The 20,328-nt window shown below is 36.5% G+C and overlaps 2 protein-coding genes across 4 annotated transcripts; both read left to right on the top strand.

Moving 5' to 3' along the window:
• Nucleotides 1–19: 19 nt before the first annotated feature.
• acsm3 (acyl-CoA synthetase medium chain family member 3) lies at nucleotides 20–9,897 on the top strand. 2 transcript variants are annotated; one of them, XM_058753640.1, is made up of 13 exons: nucleotides 20–252; nucleotides 1,909–2,119; nucleotides 2,462–2,669; nucleotides 2,810–2,956; nucleotides 3,485–3,641; nucleotides 3,813–3,892; nucleotides 6,336–6,459; nucleotides 7,115–7,195; nucleotides 7,419–7,520; nucleotides 7,624–7,751; nucleotides 7,824–7,923; nucleotides 8,199–8,318; nucleotides 8,442–9,897. In XM_058753640.1, exons 1-13 carry the CDS (start codon nucleotides 25–27, stop codon nucleotides 8,532–8,534), a joined length of 1,779 nt encoding a protein of 592 aa, XP_058609623.1. In that variant the 5' UTR covers nucleotides 20–24; the 3' UTR covers nucleotides 8,535–9,897. The 2 variants fall into 2 exon arrangements, with proteins under 2 accessions (XP_058609623.1, XP_058609631.1); XM_058753648.1 differs by having other exon boundaries at nucleotides 2,813–2,956; nucleotides 8,442–9,896.
• A 2,910-nt stretch (nucleotides 9,898–12,807) lies between these two features.
• Nucleotides 12,808–19,646, top strand: map6d1 (MAP6 domain containing 1). Of its 2 annotated transcripts, none has more exons than XM_058757112.1 (3): nucleotides 12,808–13,425; nucleotides 14,889–15,114; nucleotides 18,766–19,646. In XM_058757112.1, the coding sequence occupies exons 1-3, from the start codon at nucleotides 12,944–12,946 to the stop codon at nucleotides 18,835–18,837; spliced, it is 780 nt and encodes a 259-aa protein (XP_058613095.1). In that variant the 5' UTR covers nucleotides 12,808–12,943; the 3' UTR covers nucleotides 18,838–19,646. The 2 variants fall into 2 exon arrangements, with proteins under 2 accessions (XP_058613095.1, XP_058613096.1); XM_058757113.1 differs by lacking the exon at nucleotides 18,766–19,646 and adding an exon at nucleotides 18,357–18,629.
• Nucleotides 19,647–20,328: the final 682 nt, after the last annotated feature.

Genomic DNA, 20,328 nt, shown 5'->3' with positions numbered 1-20,328 from the left:
CGAGTCCCAAGTTAAAGATTTACTATGAATTTATATGTGCTTCGCAAAAGTCTTTTTAACTACTGTCTGAAAATCTCAAAGAGAAATGAAGTGCGTGAGCGAGGTCAGTGGCTGCAAATATGCAGATCCAAAACATCTGCACCAAAAAACTTTAGCGATTATGAGAGCACGAGACGGACTTACAACATACAAGTTCCTCAGCGGTTTAATTTCGCCAAGGACGTGCTGGAGCAATGGGAAACAAAAGAAAAGGTCATTTAAGAAAATGTTCTGCTGTTGTTCTAATATGTTTGTCACTTGTTCCATTTGACTGTAAACTGGATAATACGCATTGTACATTAAACACTGAATAAATTTACATTAACGTCCGGTTAATATTTTGACTGGATGGATAATACTTTTGAATAATTTCTAAACAAACACTGTAAAATCAGGAGCAGATGAGCTGATGCTGTACATTCAAGTGTAAAAACATTTCAAGGCGTTGAAAAAAACACGAAAAAGAATGGCAATAAGAAAACAGCTGTTCTGCCAATATTTTGGGGCTGGCTTTAGGAGAGAGTAGTGGAAGATGGGGGAGTGTTTGGAAACCCGTTTATCATTATTATATATTCATTCATGCAGTACTTTTTGAATTTGCATGTGTAATTTAGGCAAAAAAATATATAATAAAATAATAATATTGGAAATAAGTAGTTAAAGTAGGCCTACGTTTGACATAGGTATTACCATACAATTTCTGTAAATAAAAGTGAAATCAAATAACACCATAAAACATGACAGGTCCATTACTAATAATTATTAGGTGCCTTTCTTTTTCTCTTCTTGGAGCATAATGCCAATAAGGAACTGCTTTTTATTAATTCACTCACCAAAAACAAAACAAACAAAAAATAACCCCTTCGTTTACGAAACCTTATGTTGTTCTAAACCTGTATGTATTTTATTTTATTTTTAAATAAAGCCCGTACTAAGCGTGAAAGTTCTGAAGCTGTAGAACGTGATGACAGAAGAATTCATCACAATATCCACCGCCGGCTGCCATCAGCTCCCGCGTCTCACACACACGAGCGCGACTTTAGCACTATATTATTTAGCAACTTTCAGACCCTTTTAGCGGCTTTTTTCCCATAGAATATACAAACTGACAAACCTAGCGACATTTTTGGATAAACCTTAGAAATGGTTCAGTTGGAAGATCCAGTGCTGCCCCGCGAGCGCGAGATCTGACTCTTCCGGCGCAGTGTAGCCGCTCTCGGCGTCTGTTCTGTGCAGCGAGCGGCAGAGAAAGCACCGCATTCAGCTGGCCGTACCGCTGCAGACTCGTCAGTAAATGAGTACAAAACAGCGTTTCCAAGCACTTGCCGCTAACTGACTTTTTGGAATTATAAATATGAGCATAGTTCGTTAATATTATGCACTTTTTTGTTTTGTTTATTTTTTAGTTTGTTACTCAGTGCGCTGCATAGCTGCTCTTTAGTGTAACGTTAGATGAATGTTGATTTTATCAGACGATGTCGCGATTATAAATGAGAGTGACTCCTGGTTAACATGTATTAATGGGTCGTGTTTAGTCACTATTTAGAGTGGAATTTTTCTACAATATTCGCTCATCATGACAGTAAAATAGGGCATTCTAAGTCAATCTAATGCAATTTTTCCTCCCTCTATCAGTAGAAAATGTGGTTAACAGCCGGTCATGCATGAAAAAAAAACCGTCATATACCGTGAAACCGGTATCATTTTGAAAAATACCGTGATATAAATTTTTGGTCATACCGCCCATCACTACTGTGTACTATTATATAATGAGATAATGTTTGTGGAGACTTGTATTATCCTAATCGTTTTAGTTCATTTTAATGCCATACAGTTATTTGTTCAGTGTATTGTTGTGGTATATTACAGATCGGACAGAGGTCGTCTCTTCCAGCTCTGTGGTGGGTTAATGACAGCGGGGAGGAGGTCCGGTGGAGTTTTGAGGAGTTGGGCTTTCACTCCAGAAGACTTGCAAATGTTCTTCATCAGGTGTGCAGTTTGGAAAGAGGGGATCGTGTGTTCCTCATCTTACCCAGAGTCCCTGAGTGGTGGCTGGTTAATGTGGCATGTCTCCGAACAGGTACAGTCTCACAGTCCTTTTCAAATGGACTTGTCAGGCATATGCTGAGACATTTTCAGGATTCATTCACCCTTGTTCTGTTTCCCTTTCCATTGGTTCATTGTTAGGGTTAAACTTTAGTCTACTTTTATTGATTCACACTGCTGGGGAGACAATGCTAGTTTAGACCAGCTTAAATTTGACGTGTGTAATTTGAACGTTTTCTACCAGATAAGCCGCCAGTTATTTTCATGTTATGACTGAGAACCGATAGATGGCAGATATTTAAATTCCATACTATTTGGTCTAAATACACACACGCACACAGTGATTCCTCTTTAAACTCCCTGTTTCCTTGCACAGGTACGGTTCTGATCCCCGGCACGTCTCAGCTCACTGCTCGAGATATCCGCCACCGGCTGCAGATGTCTGGGGCCAAGTGTGTGATCACAGATGAATCTTTGGCTCCACTGTTGGACACAGTAGCCTCAGACTGCCCTTCCATCTCCACCAAGCTTCTGCTGTCCCACAGGGCCATGCACGGCTGGGGCAACCTGACCGAACTCATGGGGTGAGTGGAGAGCAAGAGATGTGTGTGTACAGGGAGCACTGTAATTTACTGAAGAAATGACTGAGCGCATTCCTTAAAAGTGTATACAAAATTACAAATTGGTGATTTATTTTAAGATCAGATTTTGTATTTGTGAAAAGTAGAAAAGTGTCAGATGATCATGTTTGCATGGACACCAGGAGTGAGGAGGCCATGACTATCTTCTTCACCAGTGGCACAACCGGAGCTCCAAAAATGACCCAACACAGCCACTGTAGTTACGGTCTGGGGCTCACGGTGAACGGCAGGTTTGTAACATTATGAAAGTTAAATGATGTGAAAATTGATAGATGTTATGTAGCTAAAGATGCATTCAAAGTTATGTACATATGTAATAATGTACACAATAGAAAGTTTGAGTACTTTTAATCCGGAAGGCTGCATTAATTTTATCAAAAGAAATGGGAAAGACATTTACAATGTTATAAAATATAATTTCAAATAAATGCTGTTCTTTTGAACTTTTTATTCATCAAAGCATCCTAAGAAATGTTGGTTTCCACAAAAAATATTAAGCAGTCCAAATTTTTCCTTTATTGATAATAATAAATGTTTCTTGAACATCAAATCAGCATATTAGAATGATTTCTGAAGGATCATGTGACACTGAAGACATTGAAAATTCAGCTTTGCTTTACAGGAATAAATTACATTTTAAAATATATTTGAATAGAACACAGTTGTTTTAAATTGTAATAATATTTCACAATATTGCTGTCTTTACTGTATTTTTAATCAAATAAATGTAATGTTTATTTGTGTGTGTGAATTTTAAGGTACTGGCTGGATCTGACTGAACAGGATATGTTTTGGAACACGTCAGACACAGGTTGGGCCAAGTCTGCATGGAGCAGTGTGTTTGCACCATGGATACAGGGAGCGTGTGTGTTTGTTCACCACATGCTACGTTTTGATACAAGTACAGTCCTCAAGGTACAGGAGCACCACTGGTCCATTCTTGACTGGATGTTCTGGTTGATTCTTGATTCTTTAAAAAAAATGTCCCTAACAAAGCTGTATGAAAGTCTTTTATGGAAAAAACAAAAATTATAATCTAACTTGATATGATTTGTTGATTTTTGCTGTTTGTTTTTCTCCTGACAGACTCTAAGCAGCTATCCCATCACCACCTTCTGCACAGCACCAACAGCCTATCGAATGCTTGTACAGGATGACATATCCAGGTACTGACTGTGACTGGTGGACTGTGATGTATTTGGGTTGTTGACGTGACATGGCATTTTCACTTTCAAATGAATATAATTAATATTGTCGTTATTTAGAATGCAGTAAATGGTTAAACATTTCTTTGTTCCACATGGACCTGTTGTTATAAAAGATGCAGTGTTATTCAATTAATTTTTTTATTTTTGAGCCGAATCTCAAAATTGTCCTATGGTGTGACTGTCTCAAGCATGGTTCAATAAATTACAACCTTTATAAATGAAAAAGAAAAGCATAAAAATGTTAATAAATACCTCCGGCATAATTGTACAAGTGTCTATTTTAGTAAATGGCAATCATTTTTTTCATCCATATATTTCTGAAAACGTAGGAACTTGATACATTTTGTCTCTGAAAACCATGTCCTCTGGTGTGACACCATATCCTGATTTTAAATCGGCCAATTCCAGAGAAAACTTTAATTAGTTGAAGGGCCCCATTCATGGTCGTGTTACTGAAGCCCCCTGTCAAGCCCATGTCATGTGCACATGGTACCATTTTTGTCTCAGAATTGTTCAAATATTTAACTTTTTTGTCTTTTGGTGCGACACTCCTAAATTATATATTTTTTTCATTAAAAACTGCATGTTAAACTACATAATCATGGAAAATTATGCAAATGTGTCTTGCTTACCACTAATGACAGGTTAGACAGAAAAAGGCTGAAACCGTCCTATGGTGTGACAGAAAATGTCATCCGGTGTGACACCTGCACTGTCACACCACAGGACAAAGATCATTTTGATCATTTTCAGTGTTCTTAAATACAATAATTACATTAATTAAACTATTTTCTGATGTTTTTACAGAAAACCTGTACTGTTATAAAGTGTCATGAAAATAAGCATAAAATGTGATGCTTTGTTTTCAAAACAAAAAGAATTGAGGGAGAGAAATTAGTGGAAGAGAGAGGACAAGGAAATATATATAGAAAATTAACAAGGATCCACAGAAGGGAGGAGATCCTAAGAGAACAATGCAGAAAAAAAATACAATGAAAATGATGCCTTAAAAAGAGTAGCCATATAGTTTAAAAAAATTCATTCACATCTTAATGAATATAGTTTAATATCAATCATATTTAGCTGTGCTGCACATGCGGCGGGGGGCTAGATGAGTTTCAGTAATATATTGATTGACTAAGACAGTGGTTCTCAAAAGGGGGTGGGGGTGGGGTGCGAGTAGGCTACAGGATGGGAGGGAAAAAAACCTGAAAAAAAAAAAATTGCAATTTTTTTTATCACTAATCTACTGTCATAAAAAGTTATAGTTTTGTATATACATAACTCCTGAATAAAAATTAAAATGTGTTTGGACTTATTTAAAAAAAAAAGAGTTTTGAACAAATTTGATGGGTTTGTCGATAGTGAGCGCAAATGCAGGTGATAAGCGGTTTTATTAAGCGAGTCTTTGAGTCGTTCATTCAAACGATTCGGCAGCTTGCAAAAGGTTGAGAACCCCTGGACTAAGAGACTGAATTTTGTTGATACATTTTTTTTTTGTTTGTTTTGTTTAAAATACATGTTGATATTGTTTGTATCAAAATTAAAATTCCTTTCTCCTTTGACATGTTCAAAATTAAATATAAACAATTTAATAACGACAATTTCTGTCCTTAAGTGTGACGTAATGTCCTATGGTGTGACACATAAAAGAACCATAGATTTGTTTTTATCTCAAAATATCTTTAAAAAAAAAACAGTTGAGTATTGCAATGGGGAGATACAAATATCACTTAAAATGACTTAAAATGGTGTAATTTTCAGCAGTTTTGAACGAATGACAGCAAAGTTTGTCTTGAAATTGTCCAACAAGTCATGGGGAAAAAATTATTATTTCATATTAAATAAATAGCACTATATGAAAATATGTGTCTAGCAATGAAGATAAATCTCTCTCTTGCTATTTATGTATTATTAAGAGGTTTTTTTTTCTTAATTTTTGCTATATCACACCATAGGACAAATTTATGGTACAGTTCAGTAAAATTGTGTTTTAAAAAAGCAGTGAAAGAATTGACGAAGTTAGTGACCCTTTATATTTTCTCAAAGATTGTAGACTTCACACTACATAAATATGCGCGTTTCTTTTTTTTTTTTTTTTTTTTTTTTTTACTAAAAAAGCATTTTTTACTGCCTATTTGTCAACTACCCATTTGTATTTAAATTAATTATCTTTTAGTTCTATCTTTACAAGTTTTTAGAGGCTCTATTTATGATTATTGGTTTTTATATATATACTGTCAGCAGAAGTTTGTTTTTAATGAATAAGTTGCAAGTTTTAACTGAATTGGTTATTAAATGACTGAGAATCTTGACCTGGATGTTGTAATGATCACAGCAGAATGAGACTGATTCATCTGGTCCAGGTCTAGTCCTCATCTTTGTTTGTGGTTTTTGACAGGTTTACGTTCAGGGCTCTTGAGCACTGTCTGTGTGCAGGAGAGCCCATTAACCCAGAAGTGATGTGCAAATGGAAAGAACTCACTGGACTGGACATCTATGAGGGTTACGGACAGACTGAGACTGTAAATAAACATTGAAAGGAATAGTTCTCACATTTTAACATTTTCTCACCCTCAAGCCATCCAAGATGTAGAAGAGTTTGTTTCTTAATTAGAAAATTTTGGAGAAATTTAGCCTTACATCTCTTGCTCACCAATGGATCCTCTGCAGTGAATGGGTGCCGTCAAAATGAGAGTCCAAACATAAATCATATCACAATAAACCACAAGTAATCCACACAACTTGTTCAAAAAAGTGAAGTTTCACTTCACAAGATGGCCTGGAGCCGTGGTGTGGATTATTGTGTTGTTTTTATCAGCTGTTTGGACTCTCATTCTGACGGCACCCATTCACTGCGGAGGATCAATTGTTGAGCAAGTGATGTACTGCTAAATTTCTCCAAAGAAACAAACTTATCTACATCTTGTGTAGCCTAAGGGTGCTTACATTTTCAGCAAATGTTCATGTTTGGGTTAACTATTCCTTTAAACAGCTGAAACTCTTTTCTTGAATCAGGTTTTATAGGATCATTATAGACATGAGTAAAAATGGGTCCTAAATTAGCATCTGTTTTCATCTATATGGTCACATATTTATAATAGAGACAGAGAATAAAATTAAGCATAGTCTTGTGTGCTGTCAAACAAAGATAGGTTATATCTCTTTTTTTCCACCCAGGTTTTAATAGCAGGCACATTCAAAGGCATGAAGATCAAACCAGGATCTTTTGGAAAGGCATCACCAGGATATGATGTTCAGGTGCAGTAACAGTCTGTCTAGGGTTTAAACTGGGTATAATAATAGTTGACTTCATATTGAAAATAACTATAATATATGGACTGAGATATAATAATTACATAAAAATAAAAAGATTAAGTTTTAAAAATGACAGAAAAGCAATTGAGGTAATACATTGTTTTCTTTCATCTATTGAATTGGCTTGTTTTCCTGTGAAGTGAACTGTGGACTATTTTGGTTTAAGGTGGTGGATGAAGATGGTTCTGTTGTGTCACATGGACAAGAGGGAGACCTCGGCATCAGAGTCAAACCAGACAGACCCTTCTCTCTTTTTACAGAGTATACAGTACGTTTTCCTTTTTCGCATATTATTAGAGTCTGTACTAACAAAAAAGTTCTCGAGCTCCAGTCGCACTAACTAAACTTATTGATCTAAATTCATCCTATAGGGGGAGCCAGAGCGCACGGCAGAGTGTTTCCGAGGTGATTTCTACCTGACAGGTGACAGGGGAGTGATGGACGATGAAGGATACCTGTGGTTCATCGGCAGAGCTGATGATGTTATCCTGTCCGCAGGGTACGGAATTCTACTTATCATAATGATGATGTTAAATTTTGAAATCTATCTCATGTTGTGTGTCTGTTTTAGGTACCGCATTGGTCCATTTGAGGTGGAAAACGCTTTGATAGAGCATCCAGCTGTAGCAGAATCTGCTGTGGTCAGCAGCCCTGATCCAGTTCGAGGAGAGGTAGCGCAATGCATTCTGGGATTGCCTTCTCCATGAAGGATACATGCAGTGTGACCTTAGAATTAGGCAAAAATTATATAACATAGAAGACCAGAATTATCAGTAGAGTGCATATGATGCATTTAAATGGTGTCTAAGTATGCAGCACAAAAGATTTTGTTTGTAGTTGATATAAAATTGTAACTAAGATCATCATACATATACAATACAAAACTGTGTTTATTCCGAATTATAATTGTTTTTTTTTTTTTTAATTGTGCTGCTCCATGTTTTAGGTGGTGAAGGCTTTTGTAGTGCTGACAGCAGATTATAAATCAAGAGACCATAAGGAACTGATCCAGGAACTGCAAACACATGTGAAGACTGTGACAGCTCCTTATAAATATCCACGCAAGGTGACTTACGATTCAAATTCAGTACTTCCGCATTTAATCCTCAACTGGAGATCTTTTCAATTTAGTCCATTTTGAACGAATATTTTGTTCCAGCTTTTAAATGTTTAACTCATTTTTTGTCAGATTGAGTTTGTGGATCATCTTCCCAAGACAGTAAGCGGGAAAATCAGGCGAGTGGAGCTAAGAAAGAAGGAATGGGGACAGCAAACAAGCTAAATCTGGAAATGAGACATCAAATTGCTGTACAAATCACATTCCACGTTTTTATATACAACATTCCCAGATGCCTTCCCACTTTATTGCACCACACTACAGTAGTCCTTCAGCTCGCCTGCAGGTGGAGGCATTTCATAACAATCAAGTTGCAGAACTAATTTCTAATTTCATGCATCAAACATTTTATATGATTCTACCTCGTTTAATCATGTTTAAGTGGAGTTAAGCCTTGCAGCTCAAATGTGTTTTATTCTTTTCATCTTAAACTGTAGATCATATTCTGCATATGCAAAACCTAAATGTGAATCAATTTGTTACAAAATAATAAGCATTTATATAATTAAAAACTTATTTTTTGAGTAATTAATAAAATCATTTTTGTGTGACTGTATGTTAGATAAAACTTGTTTATAATCTCTTCCAAACACAGAGTGATCCTTTTTTCTTCAAGAGCATGATGCCATGTGACTGATGACAGATGGCTGACACAAATCTGATCTGTGCTGAATGATGAGAGGATTGTGAGGTTATAAAGATTTCTGAATTTACCCCTCAGAGAGGAATGAGAAATGCAGTGATTTTACAGATGACAAATCTGTTAGTAAATTAGTCTTGACTACTAATGGAGAAAAACAGCTTCACTACAGCAAACAGATAACCTGTAGCGTGTCAAAAATAATAATAATGTGACAACTTTTGAAAAATGAAAGGCGGTATTTTATTTTCACACTGCCAAAACTTTAACCAAGCTGTAAATTTCCCACTCTGGTTATTCAAGGACTATCGAGGGTGAAGTGTAGTGGTGCGGCACACTCACTGACTGCAGTAATGAGAGACAGGTGCTGTTTAATTGACCTGTTAATGGGGCTTATGCTTATCAGGTGGAAAAACAGAGCCGTAGACTTTAATAAACTGAAATATCAAGCCAAAATATGCCAGACCTCAGCCAATTCAACCGCTTCACGGCATGTCATTAAATCAGACTGTAGATGATTGTTATGACAGCCTGAAAACACCGCTTGTTTGTGTATGCATAGATGTGTTTGTGGATGGATCTGTCTGTTTTGGTTTGCAGCGAGTAATTTGAATGGCTCAAACTGCTAACAGACTGTCAAAACCTGAGCTGCTTACCTGTCCTTACAAAACAAATACTGTGGCTGTACCATACCAAATACCATAGTACTGTGAAATACAGTGGGTTCTAAGACTGTGTCTACTAGTGAAATTAAATTCCTTCATATTAGTTTAGTAAATTGTGCTTTATTTTTAAGGATTTTCTTTTACAATGTATATTATATATTACTTATCAATAACAATTTAAGTGAAAAGTTGAACAGACAACTTGAACACCCTAATGTTATGGTATATTATTTATTGAGTTTGATATCATTGTAAAATTTCTTAAATAAAACTAAGAGTTTTTTAAGTTTTTAAAAGTTTATGTAGGCCTGTGGCCAAAATTAGTAGAACACTAGTATTTTCACCCGCTAAAACATGGTTTTAAGTCAGTTATTTCTATCTTTTGCTGTAGTATGTCTGGAAATATCAGTTTACATTCCCTAAAAATTAATTTTGCCATTAATTGTAATAATCCAGTGCTCCACACAGAAATCAGGTCTCATCATAATCCAGTCTGTCTGGAATGACATGAAGAAACAGAACAAACTGAGACAGACTAAATCCAGAAGAACTGTGGAAACGTCTCCAAGATGCTTCAAGAAACTTACCAGCAAAGCTAAAGTACTGTTAAAAGTTTAAGGCACTTGTGTAAAAATGCTGTAAAATGAGGATGCTGTCAAGAATAATGTCATAAATATATTTTCTTTATCAATTAACTTCTATTAACTAAATTAAATCAACATTTGGTGTGAGCATTCTTTGCGTTTAAAGCAGCTTTTTTCCCTAGGTGCACTTGCGCATAGTTTTCCAGGTAGCTTTGCAAGTAGGTCTCTTGAAGCATATATTAACAGTGTTGGGGGTAGAGGTCTGCAAGCCCGTCGGGTCCCGACACGCTGAGTCCATTTTATTATTAATTTTTAACAGATCGGGCTCGGGTCGGACTCGGGCTCATTTAGCTTCTCTCCTTTTATTGTGCCCATATACGCGCAAGAGCACACATGGCTACTGTATTAAATACTGATTATATTATAAATATTATACATCGCAATATGCAACGCATATATACACGCATTAGCATACAGGTGACAGTTGACCATGCAGAGCATCAGGGAGAAGTTGAGAAATGCATCTTTAGGGATTTTATAATGAAATAATTTTTTTTTCGATTTGAATTATTTCGTTTTAAAGTAGTAATTCAAACCTTTCTATAGATACTATATTTATCAAGTCAGTGAGGCAAGTAGGCTATATGATGTGTTTCGGTTTTTCAGAAGCGCTCCGCTAACTGTTTTTTTCTTCTTCTTTATTTTATAAAAGCACGTTTTGTTGTTATTGTGAGTGCACACAAATAAAAGTATACCCTTTACAGTTCCGAACAACGTAGCCTATTACTCTTACCTTTATGAGCAAAAATGACAGCGTATTTTTAAATGTTTCCAATGCAAGTGATCGCTCTAGCGCGTCCTGTAAAGCGCGCTTCAGCTTCCATTCTCTCCACAAACTACTGGATATGCATCAGTGCACATTTATCTAGGTCAAACGTTTAAACTAACATTGTGGAGCTGTTTTATAACTATAGATTTAATTTTAGAGAAGTTGTGATGATTTGTGAAAGCTAAATTGATCAAACATAGGCTATGATCAACTCGCTGTCTGCCGCTGTCCACTTGGTCGTTACTTTAAAAAACTTATATTTAACGAATAAAAAAATGCTCCAAACGTTTTTCTAAATTAACTTAATAAAATAACGAAACAAATTGCAATCACTTTGCCATTTCATACAAAACTGAACTATTTTAATAGCTGAAACAGTAGTAGATAAGCTGTTTTGGGAGAAGGGGAAAAAAAGACGGACTCGGCTCGGTAATTCTGATGAGCTGTCGGACACGGGCCTGAGCGTCTCGGGCCAGGGCCGGGCTAGAGCCTAAATTTTAGGCCCGTGCAGGGCTCTAGTTGGGGGTAACGCGAGTTATGTAATCAGATTACTTTTTTCAAGTAACTAGTAAAGTAACGCATTACTGTTTTTTAGTTTACAAGAAAATATCTGAGTTATTTTTTCAAAAAAGTAACGCCAGTTACTTTGTTTATTGACTGACAAGTTTCTGGTCCCCATGTTGAGAGAAATTGGAAGCACAGAGGCGTTGTATGTGAACATGATGTTCTTGACTAAATGTGAACTTACATTAATTCATCTCACTGGCAAAAAAAAAAAAAAAAGAAGCAGATTCAGTATTCATCAAAATGAATTAAAACTCAGAATATGACCTGCAATAATTAAATATGTTAAATAACACAAATGTATCTAATCTCATTTTATTAACCAGTGTCTTTGCTGCTGACCTTTGATGATCCAGTTCAACCTAATAAGCAAAAATGACTTTAGATAAACTAACAATTGTGCTTCATTGTTTTTTAGTGTTGAAGAGTGTTAATTGTACAGACGTTAATTTACTTTTCCTTCAGCCTGAGGTTTATTCATTACACTTTTTGGTGTGAAAGGGCTTTTACATTTGCTATAAATAGAAGTTCTTATATGAAAAACAAACAATCAAGCCCTGCTCATATTTAAAAAGTAACGCAAAAGTAACGTAACGTGTTACTTTCCATAAAAAGTAACTAAGTAACGTAATTAGTTACTTTTCTAGGGAGTAACGCAATATTGTAATGCATTACTTTTAAAAGTAACTTTATATTGCCACCAGCTCATGTTAAATGGTCCTGTGATGTGACAAATTAATTGTTAAAACTAGACTTACTAAATAATGCCTCTAAATTAATATATAATCCATATTAACTTTAAAGGAACTAGCAAAATTATGTTTCAAGTAGTTTTAAATGGAGTACAGCATACCCCAGTGCATTATGTCAAATTCCACTACAGTTTTCAAAAACGCTAGTACCGTTGTACTTTTAGTTAGTGTAGACAGCATCTGAATCAGCTGTAAGCGCCTATGATGCCCAGAAATGCTGTCCAGGTAGGAAGCGCACTAGGTTTTGATTAAAAGAGGATTTTTAGGGCATTAAGTTGAGCTTTATCAGAGAAACAGCCGCGAGGTGGACACGGGTCACCGACTCGGATGTTTATGGATTATTATTTTTTTCTGCATTAAGTGCAAATCACGTGAGATGAATGTGCAATGACAGCGTCCCGACACCGAGCGGTCTCGCGCAGTTCTCGAGGAACAGACTCACGCTCACATTCCTTCATGTAATCAAGCACTTCGTTGCGTTTTTACTGTGTTTTCTTTCTTTTTGGTTTGGTTTGGTTTGGTTTGTTTCGTTTCCTAGCAATGGCTTGGCCGTGCATCAGCAGAGTCTGCTGCTTGGCTCGGTTCTGGAACCAGTTCGATAAATCGGATTTGTCGGTTCCACTAACGATTCAGAACTACTCTGACATCGCGGAGCAGGAGGTGCGATCCGTCACCAAACTCGTTTCCGCGGAACGGGCGCCGAGCGTCGACTTCGTAACGCCGGATCATGCGGCGGGATTCCGGCGGCCGCACCGGGGACGCACGGAACCGAGTTATAAACCCCGCGAGGACTACCATCCCCCGGGTGTGCCTTTCCCGAGCGTCACCCAGTACAAACAGGATTACAAACCCTGGCCCATCCCGAAGAAGGATAACTTTCCCTGGATTAGTAACGGAGGGAAAGGCGGCACTTTAACGGATAGCCCGGTGAACGGTTACTCTAACGGCACGAGTCAGCCGCGGGCGGACAGACAGGAGCGCAGCGGGAGGCAGAGAGGAGGAGATCAGCTCAGCTCATACAGGTACTGCTGCTCTTTCTCATGGGAGCTGTTCTTCAGCACCTCTCATCCACTGCAGCACACTCACACACTTCTAAACATGACGAAATATATTTGAATCAAATATTTTACTGAGATCCAACAAAGAAGGTTATGGGATTTATATATCCTATAGGATGAATTTTATTTTATTTTATTTTAGCCCATTTAGTTAGTAAAACATATTACAAAGACAAAAAAAATCCATATGTTAATAATATATATGGATTAATTTCTTTTTTATTTTAGCAGAGTAAAAACATTACAGAAGACAAACATTCCATATAACTACTAAAAATAATAATAATATTAACAATAATATATTGATGACTTTTAAAATATATTATTCTATATTTTATTTCATTTTAGCCTGTTAATTAAATAAAACATGCCACAAATACAAAAATACCATATAATAATAATTATTATACATGGATGAATTTGAGTTTTTGTCATTTATATTTTTATTTTATTTTGAAGTGAGTAATTATTATTATTATTATCTATATTTTATTTTGGCTTATTTAGTAAGTAAAAACATTAAAATGACAAAAAAGATAGTAAAACTTTTATTCATCAAATAGACTACTATACTAACATAAAAAACCCAATAATATCACTAATAATATCACGCATAATTACATGCAAGTAACATCAAGCCTAAGCCAAACCCTCTAACCCAAGTATCCATGTTGTTAATTAATATTACTCTGTACTTAAATGTATAATATTACACTGTAACACAGACACCTTAAAATAAAGTGTAACCAAGAGTGGTAGCCTATTTATCTCTGAAATAACATATGTTCACTATAGTCTCCAAAATGAATTGCTGGAGGATATATATCTGACTCGCATAAACAAGTTTTCACACATTTCTCTCTTCCGCTGAACGAGAAGTGTCCTTTCTTTGATGCTGGTTTGAACAGGACTGATGTGGTTGTAACGGTTGTGCATTGCAGTGATTTTCACTCAGTGTGGTTACTGGTCACTGTCATGCATATTTCATCCGACAGCTCATGAACGAGCGGAATGAATCTAAAACAATTACATAAACAGAGCTATCTGAGGGGAACAGAATGAATTGATTACAAACAGCCCTCAGTGTTCATGAAGGATGTTATCTGCGAATGTAAGAAACCTTCACTTCCAGTCATTTATTCACTCAAACCTTTCCTAGATGCGTTCATTCTGCATGCAGATTTTTTTCTTTTCTAAACCTTGCATTATGTATGTACGGATACATATAGTGAGAATCATTTTTCATACAGGTTATGCTGAAGTAAGTCTTTATGGTGGGCACCTGTTGCTGTGATTTGTCAGCATGACTTTCACTCAGCCTGACATGTGCTGCTCTTATCTGCAGCTCCTCGGGGCTCAGTCTCTGTTTTTGCCTGTCTGTCTTTCTCCGTCTCTGTCTGATACATTTGATCTCTCTCTGGAGTCAGGCAGGAGTACCAGCCGTGGTCTGGAGCCCGGCCGTCAAAGCCTACCCACAAACGGCCCACCTTCCTGGGTAAAGGTGCTGACGAGCCCCCGCCGGAGACCAGCTACCAGGCGGCTTTTAGCCCGGACACACACAGACACACGGACGCCGGCGTACTGGAGACCAGCACACACACGCACACAGAGAGAGCACACTCACACAGGACAGAGATCAGCATGAAACCAGAGGTGAGTGAGACGACAGATCAGAAGAGACGTGGAGAGGAGAGAAAGAGATCAAATCAGACAGCGAGCTGATGTGACAGAAAGATCAACAGAGAGCAAAATTTCAAACCAGGCTCAGCAGAATAAGAGTGAACTGGAGACTTTGATATAATCAGCAGGAGACAGACCAGTGTGTAAAAACAAGTTTAGTCTACAAGCATAAGGACTTATCAACATTTTTCGAAGGGAAAGGTCACCCTAAAAGAATATATATGACATAGGTATTATTTATATTAAAAAGTGTGTATCCTGTCCAGTCACATGATCCTTCAGAAATCATTCCGATATGCTGATTTGCTGTTCAAGAAACATTTTTTATTATTATCAATATTTTAAACACTTGAGTACATTGTTTTCAGGATTATAAAAATTATAGAAATTAATACTTTTATTTAGCAAAGATGCTTTAAATTGACCAAAAGTGATGATAAAGACATTTGTAATGTTACAAAAGATTTCTATTTCAGATAAATGCTGAAAATTCTATTCATCAAAAGAAACCTGAAAAAAATTCTACTCAGCTGTTTTCAACATAATAATGTTAATAATAATACTAAACATTTTTTTGAGCAGCAAATCAGAATATTAGAATGATTTCTGAAGGATCATGTGACTGGAGGAATGATGCTAAAAATTCAGCTTTGAACTCACAGGAATAAATTACATTTTATTCCCAAATTCCCAAACATTCAAAAGCATAAAATGGGGGCGAAAATATATGATGGATTTAGCAGAAATATGCAGATTTCATAGTAGTGAAAGCATATGCATGAATTATTCAATTTTTGAGCTGTAAAGCTGACAAAATCAAACCTTTGAAGTGGGTTTACCTTTATAGCTAGATGAACTTTTTGGGCAACTTTTGGGCTGATAGATTCAAAGTTATATTTATCCCAGAATAGGCAAGCAGAAATATTGATTTGCGTAACCTTTTAGGTTAATCTGTGAAATCAAGCCTAATATGCAATTAAATCACATTGGTTATTTAACACTGATCCCTTTCTGGGACAAATGGGAGTTTTAGGTCTGGTAAAAGTTGTGTTCTATGTATCGACTAGTGCGGATTCATTGGGGTTATGTAATCAGTGACCCGCTCCTGTGTCCCGTTACATCAATCTAGTCTGTGCCGTCCTCTCAATAAGAATCAAAACTAACTGTGAAACTGGTGCTGAATTTTTTGCACGTCAGTCAGTGAAGTATGCACTAATTGGGATTAATTTAGTCCTAATTACTAACCCATGCATGCTGTCAAACCTCATGCTTGACCAGTGAGGAGAGAAAGTGGCAGCTGAAACGCAGCGGTCTGAGGCAGAGTTGGCGAGAGTTTTGTGCCTCTGGTGTCAGGCTTAAATGCCTCTGTTATTGAGTTGTAACTTTTCTTTTTATAACCTTTGCACTGCTCCATTTGTCAAGTTGTCAGACAGATCCACTAGTCTGGTGTTTTCTGATGAGGGTTGTACTGGTTTGATGTTACACATATAGCCAAACCAGGACCCACGGGACATCCTTTGACTTGGCACACAATGCCACAGAAAATAAAATCAGAAGAAAAAAAAACATACCACTAAAGCATATATAATATTTATATATTATGCCTTTTTGTTAAACTTTTTAATTTTTTGCATTGAAATTCAGAATAATTTTAAAATTTCAAACAATATTTGTACTTTTTTTTTTGTTAAATTATTTAAAGTATTTTATATATTTTATTATAATATAGTTGGGTATAATGCAGCATTTACTTTTGGCCCACAGCCCTCAATCAAGTTTGATTTTTGGCCCTTCGTATATTAAAACATTTGGGCAACTCTGCTTTATGACTACAGAGATTTTAACAGACATGATTGATAATGCTGAACATACAGCTTTTGGCATATTAGTGGAGAACCAGGCACGATGGACCGTTTTTCTACTAAATAATTTTTATTTGAAGTCATCAGTCTATATCTGTGAGGCTGATTTAAACTGTGTGTGTGTGTGTGTGTGTGTACTGGATAGAGTCACTTGCGTGACTAAGCCAGCTGGCATTATTTTGTCCGTCCCAAGGGTTTAACTCAGCCACAACCCATCCTGCCCTCCCGATCTCCCTCCAGCTGATGCTTTGAATTTAATTGCAAAAGGCAGACCGACTGTCCGCTGTTCTTAAACACCTGATTGGGAGATAAAACCAGCTGGTCATTCTTAATTCTTTAAGTGGTCATTTTTCATTTTACCTCTTCTGTAAAGACCATCAGTTCAGTACAAGCTCAATGAAACCAAGAAAACATAAGCATACACTGTTTGCTATTGGAAAGTACAGAGTAACAACCTCAATCAACCTCAGTTCATTTAACAGAGCAGAGATGCCTAACATTTTAATATGATGAGACCAAAATGTAATTTGTTTGAGGGCTGTGGGCCAAAAGTAAGTGTTGCATTGTATATATTATATATTAACTATATTATATTAAAATGTATTACATTGCATTTTTTATTATTATTTTATTTTTTTGCTTTGCTGATGAACTGATAAGTTAGTGTTAGATAAAACAATTCCAAATGCATGCTTACAGGAGCAGGATTGAGAAACAAATCAAACCTGCACAAGTATCACAGTGAATAAATCCCAGGGTTTCATAAGTTACAATAACCTTAAATGACAGTTAAACATCTTATATAAGCTTTAAAGTTGCTGCCCAGGCAGTTTCGCATACGTCAGCGCTCTGTCCTGATGATGGTCAGCAGCCTATGACAGAGGACGGATGAGGCCATGTTCAGAATGGATTATTACTATACTGTAAACTGCATTAAAAATAAATATATAAAAATACTGCATACTATATATATAGTAAAATTTGAATGTTAGTGTATATACCAGTGCTGTGCAAAGGTCTTTCAAAAAAAAAAAAAAAAAAAAAAAATGGAAACTTATTTCAGAAATAATTATTTTATGTTTGAAGTTTTGGCAGTCTTCAAAGCCAAATTTGCATATGATACATAAAGCATTTCCAGCATTAGCATGTTTGAATGCCATTCTGAAGACCTGAGGTATGAACACTGTCTGCTTCTGCTGTTAGTGAGTCTGTGAGGGAGGCTGAGGGTGTCGACTTCTTATTCTAGAAACACTAAACCGTGTGAGAGAGAAAAAGATTTAGTAGATGATAAATTTCATTTTCACCCCAGCACTTGGCTTCTCACATAGCAAGCTTTTTTTTTCTCCCCTACAGTAAGGATTAGATGTCTTCTACCCAGGAGAAGGAGACAGTCTGAGAGAGAGAGCGAGAGAGACAGAAATCCGACAAAGATAGATGGAGGCAAAGTGGATGGAGATTATATACCATAATATGAGACTTGACCAAGTACATCCTAAATCATAGTCATTTGAAACAGTATGCTAAAAGCGCCCAAATGGATACTATTTCCAGTGGGGTTTTGAAGTTTGAAGCCCCATAACACCTTGTGCCACAGAAGACATCAGGAGTGTTACATAACTTCTTTTTCAGCTTCTTACATTTTAGATGAAAACTGTAAATTGGGGTTGAACTTTTACATTGTTACAAAAGATATCTATTTTAAATGAACTAGTTTTACATAAAAATGCTGAGTATTTTTTAACAGAAATGTTTTATATGACAGGAGCAGAAGACTAAGCTGTCACCAAACCCATCCGCCGTCTTTGAAAGCAAATCCAGGATCTTCAACATATGATCCATCAACGCTCCGCACATAAAGATCCACATTCACATCTGATTCAGCCTTTCACTAGAAGAGACCATTTAAAAAAAAGAACTGTCGAGAGACACCTGAATGTTGAGAAACTGGAGTTATTCTGAGAGACTAGGATCGTCATAGGAGAAGAATGCCTGAGGATGAAGAGAGCAAAAAGCTTGTGAAAAGCAAAATCAGTAAAATGGGATTCTCTAAATCAATCCACTGAGGAAATTACAGAACCAGAGGAAGTTTGCTGGAGATTTACACAACGTAAAATCTATGCAAGAGAATGTATGCTTCAAATGTCAATCATCTACTAACTAGAAGGATATGTCTGTAATATAGGTTTAAGAGTGATAGAAAGAGTGTGTGTGAGAGACAAAAGTGTGTGACTGGGAAAGTTTTCAGGCCTCAATTTCTGCTGACCTTACCCTGTCCCAGCTGAATGAATATCTGCATGTTTCATAATCGTTTAATGAATTGATTGAATATGCAACATTTAAAAAAGGAACAAAATGTAATCTGGTAACTCAAGTGTCTGGGTGTGTGTGTGTGTCCTGTACAAGCCTAGTTAATGACATGATTTTGTATATAGTGATGTTGGTCTGCCTTTATTGATCTGTTAATGTCTGCCTGAGGACTCTAATGGTGCTTCTAATCGCCATTTTCTCGTTCCTGACCCTGCTAGCCCTTTATGAACCTATATAAAGATTAGAACATTATGAATCTTTCACTTTCACTGAATTGGAGGCTGTCCAAGTTTTTGTAAATTTGGTTTAGAGATAAATAGGGAAAATACTTACTGTTTAAATAAAAATGACATTCTTTCAATTTTCTTCCACATTATTTGACTTGAGAGCTGAATAATATACACATTATATTGAATGGTTGTGTTACAAAAAGGGGGTTTTAGTAGGTTTTAGTCCAATGTATGGAAGCCCGTTTTCCGCCACTGAATAAAAAATAAAGGTAATTGCAACTTTTATCTCGCAGTTGTGAGATATAAAGTCGGAATTACGAGATATAAAGTCAGAATTGCGAGTTATAAACTCATAATTGCGAGTTATAAAGTCAGAATTGCGAGATATAAACTCATAATTGCGAGTTATAAAGCCATAATTGCGAGATATAAACTCACAATTGCGAGTTATAGTCTGAATTGCAAGATATAAAGTCTGAATTGCGAGTTATAAAGTCAGGATATAAAGCAGGGGTCATCAAACTTGATCCTGGAGGGCCAGTGTCCTGCAGAGTTTAGCTCCACCTTGCCTCAACACGCCTGGAAGTTTCAAGTATACCTAGTAAGACCTTGATTAGCTGCTTCAGGTGTGTTTGATTAAAGTTGGAGCTAAACTCTGCAGGACACCGGCCCTCCAGGACCGAACTTGGTGACCCCTGATATAAAGTCTGAATTGCGAGACATAAACTCACAATTGCGAGTTATAAAGTCAGGATATAAAGTCAGAATTACGGGATATAAACTCGCAA

The sequence above is a fragment of the Onychostoma macrolepis genome, chromosome 02, assembly GCF_012432095.1.
Source record: "Onychostoma macrolepis isolate SWU-2019 chromosome 02, ASM1243209v1, whole genome shotgun sequence".
Lineage (NCBI taxonomy): Eukaryota > Metazoa > Chordata > Actinopteri > Cypriniformes > Cyprinidae > Onychostoma > Onychostoma macrolepis.
Note: the sequence above shows the minus strand (reverse complement) of the source record. Positions and strands in the feature narration are given on the sequence as shown.

Bases quoted from the DNA above. Each gene is read 5' to 3' on its own strand.
- map6d1 (XM_058757112.1), top strand. From the start codon at position 12,944: ATGGCTTGGCCGTGCATCAGCAGAGTCTGCTGCTTGGCTCGGTTCTGG. The intron at 13,426-14,888 runs GTACTGCTGCTC...CTCTGGAGTCAG, and splicing joins GATCAGCTCAGCTCATACAG to GCAGGAGTACCAGCCGTGGT. The intron at 15,115-18,765 runs GTGAGTGAGACG...TTTATATGACAG, and splicing joins AGATCAGCATGAAACCAGAG to GAGCAGAAGACTAAGCTGTC.
- acsm3 (XM_058753640.1), top strand. From the start codon at position 25: ATGAATTTATATGTGCTTCGCAAAAGTCTTTTTAACTACTGTCTGAAA. The intron at 2,957-3,484 runs GTTTGTAACATT...GTGAATTTTAAG, and splicing joins GGGCTCACGGTGAACGGCAG to GTACTGGCTGGATCTGACTG. The intron at 7,752-7,823 runs GTACGGAATTCT...TGTCTGTTTTAG, and splicing joins GATGTTATCCTGTCCGCAGG to GTACCGCATTGGTCCATTTG.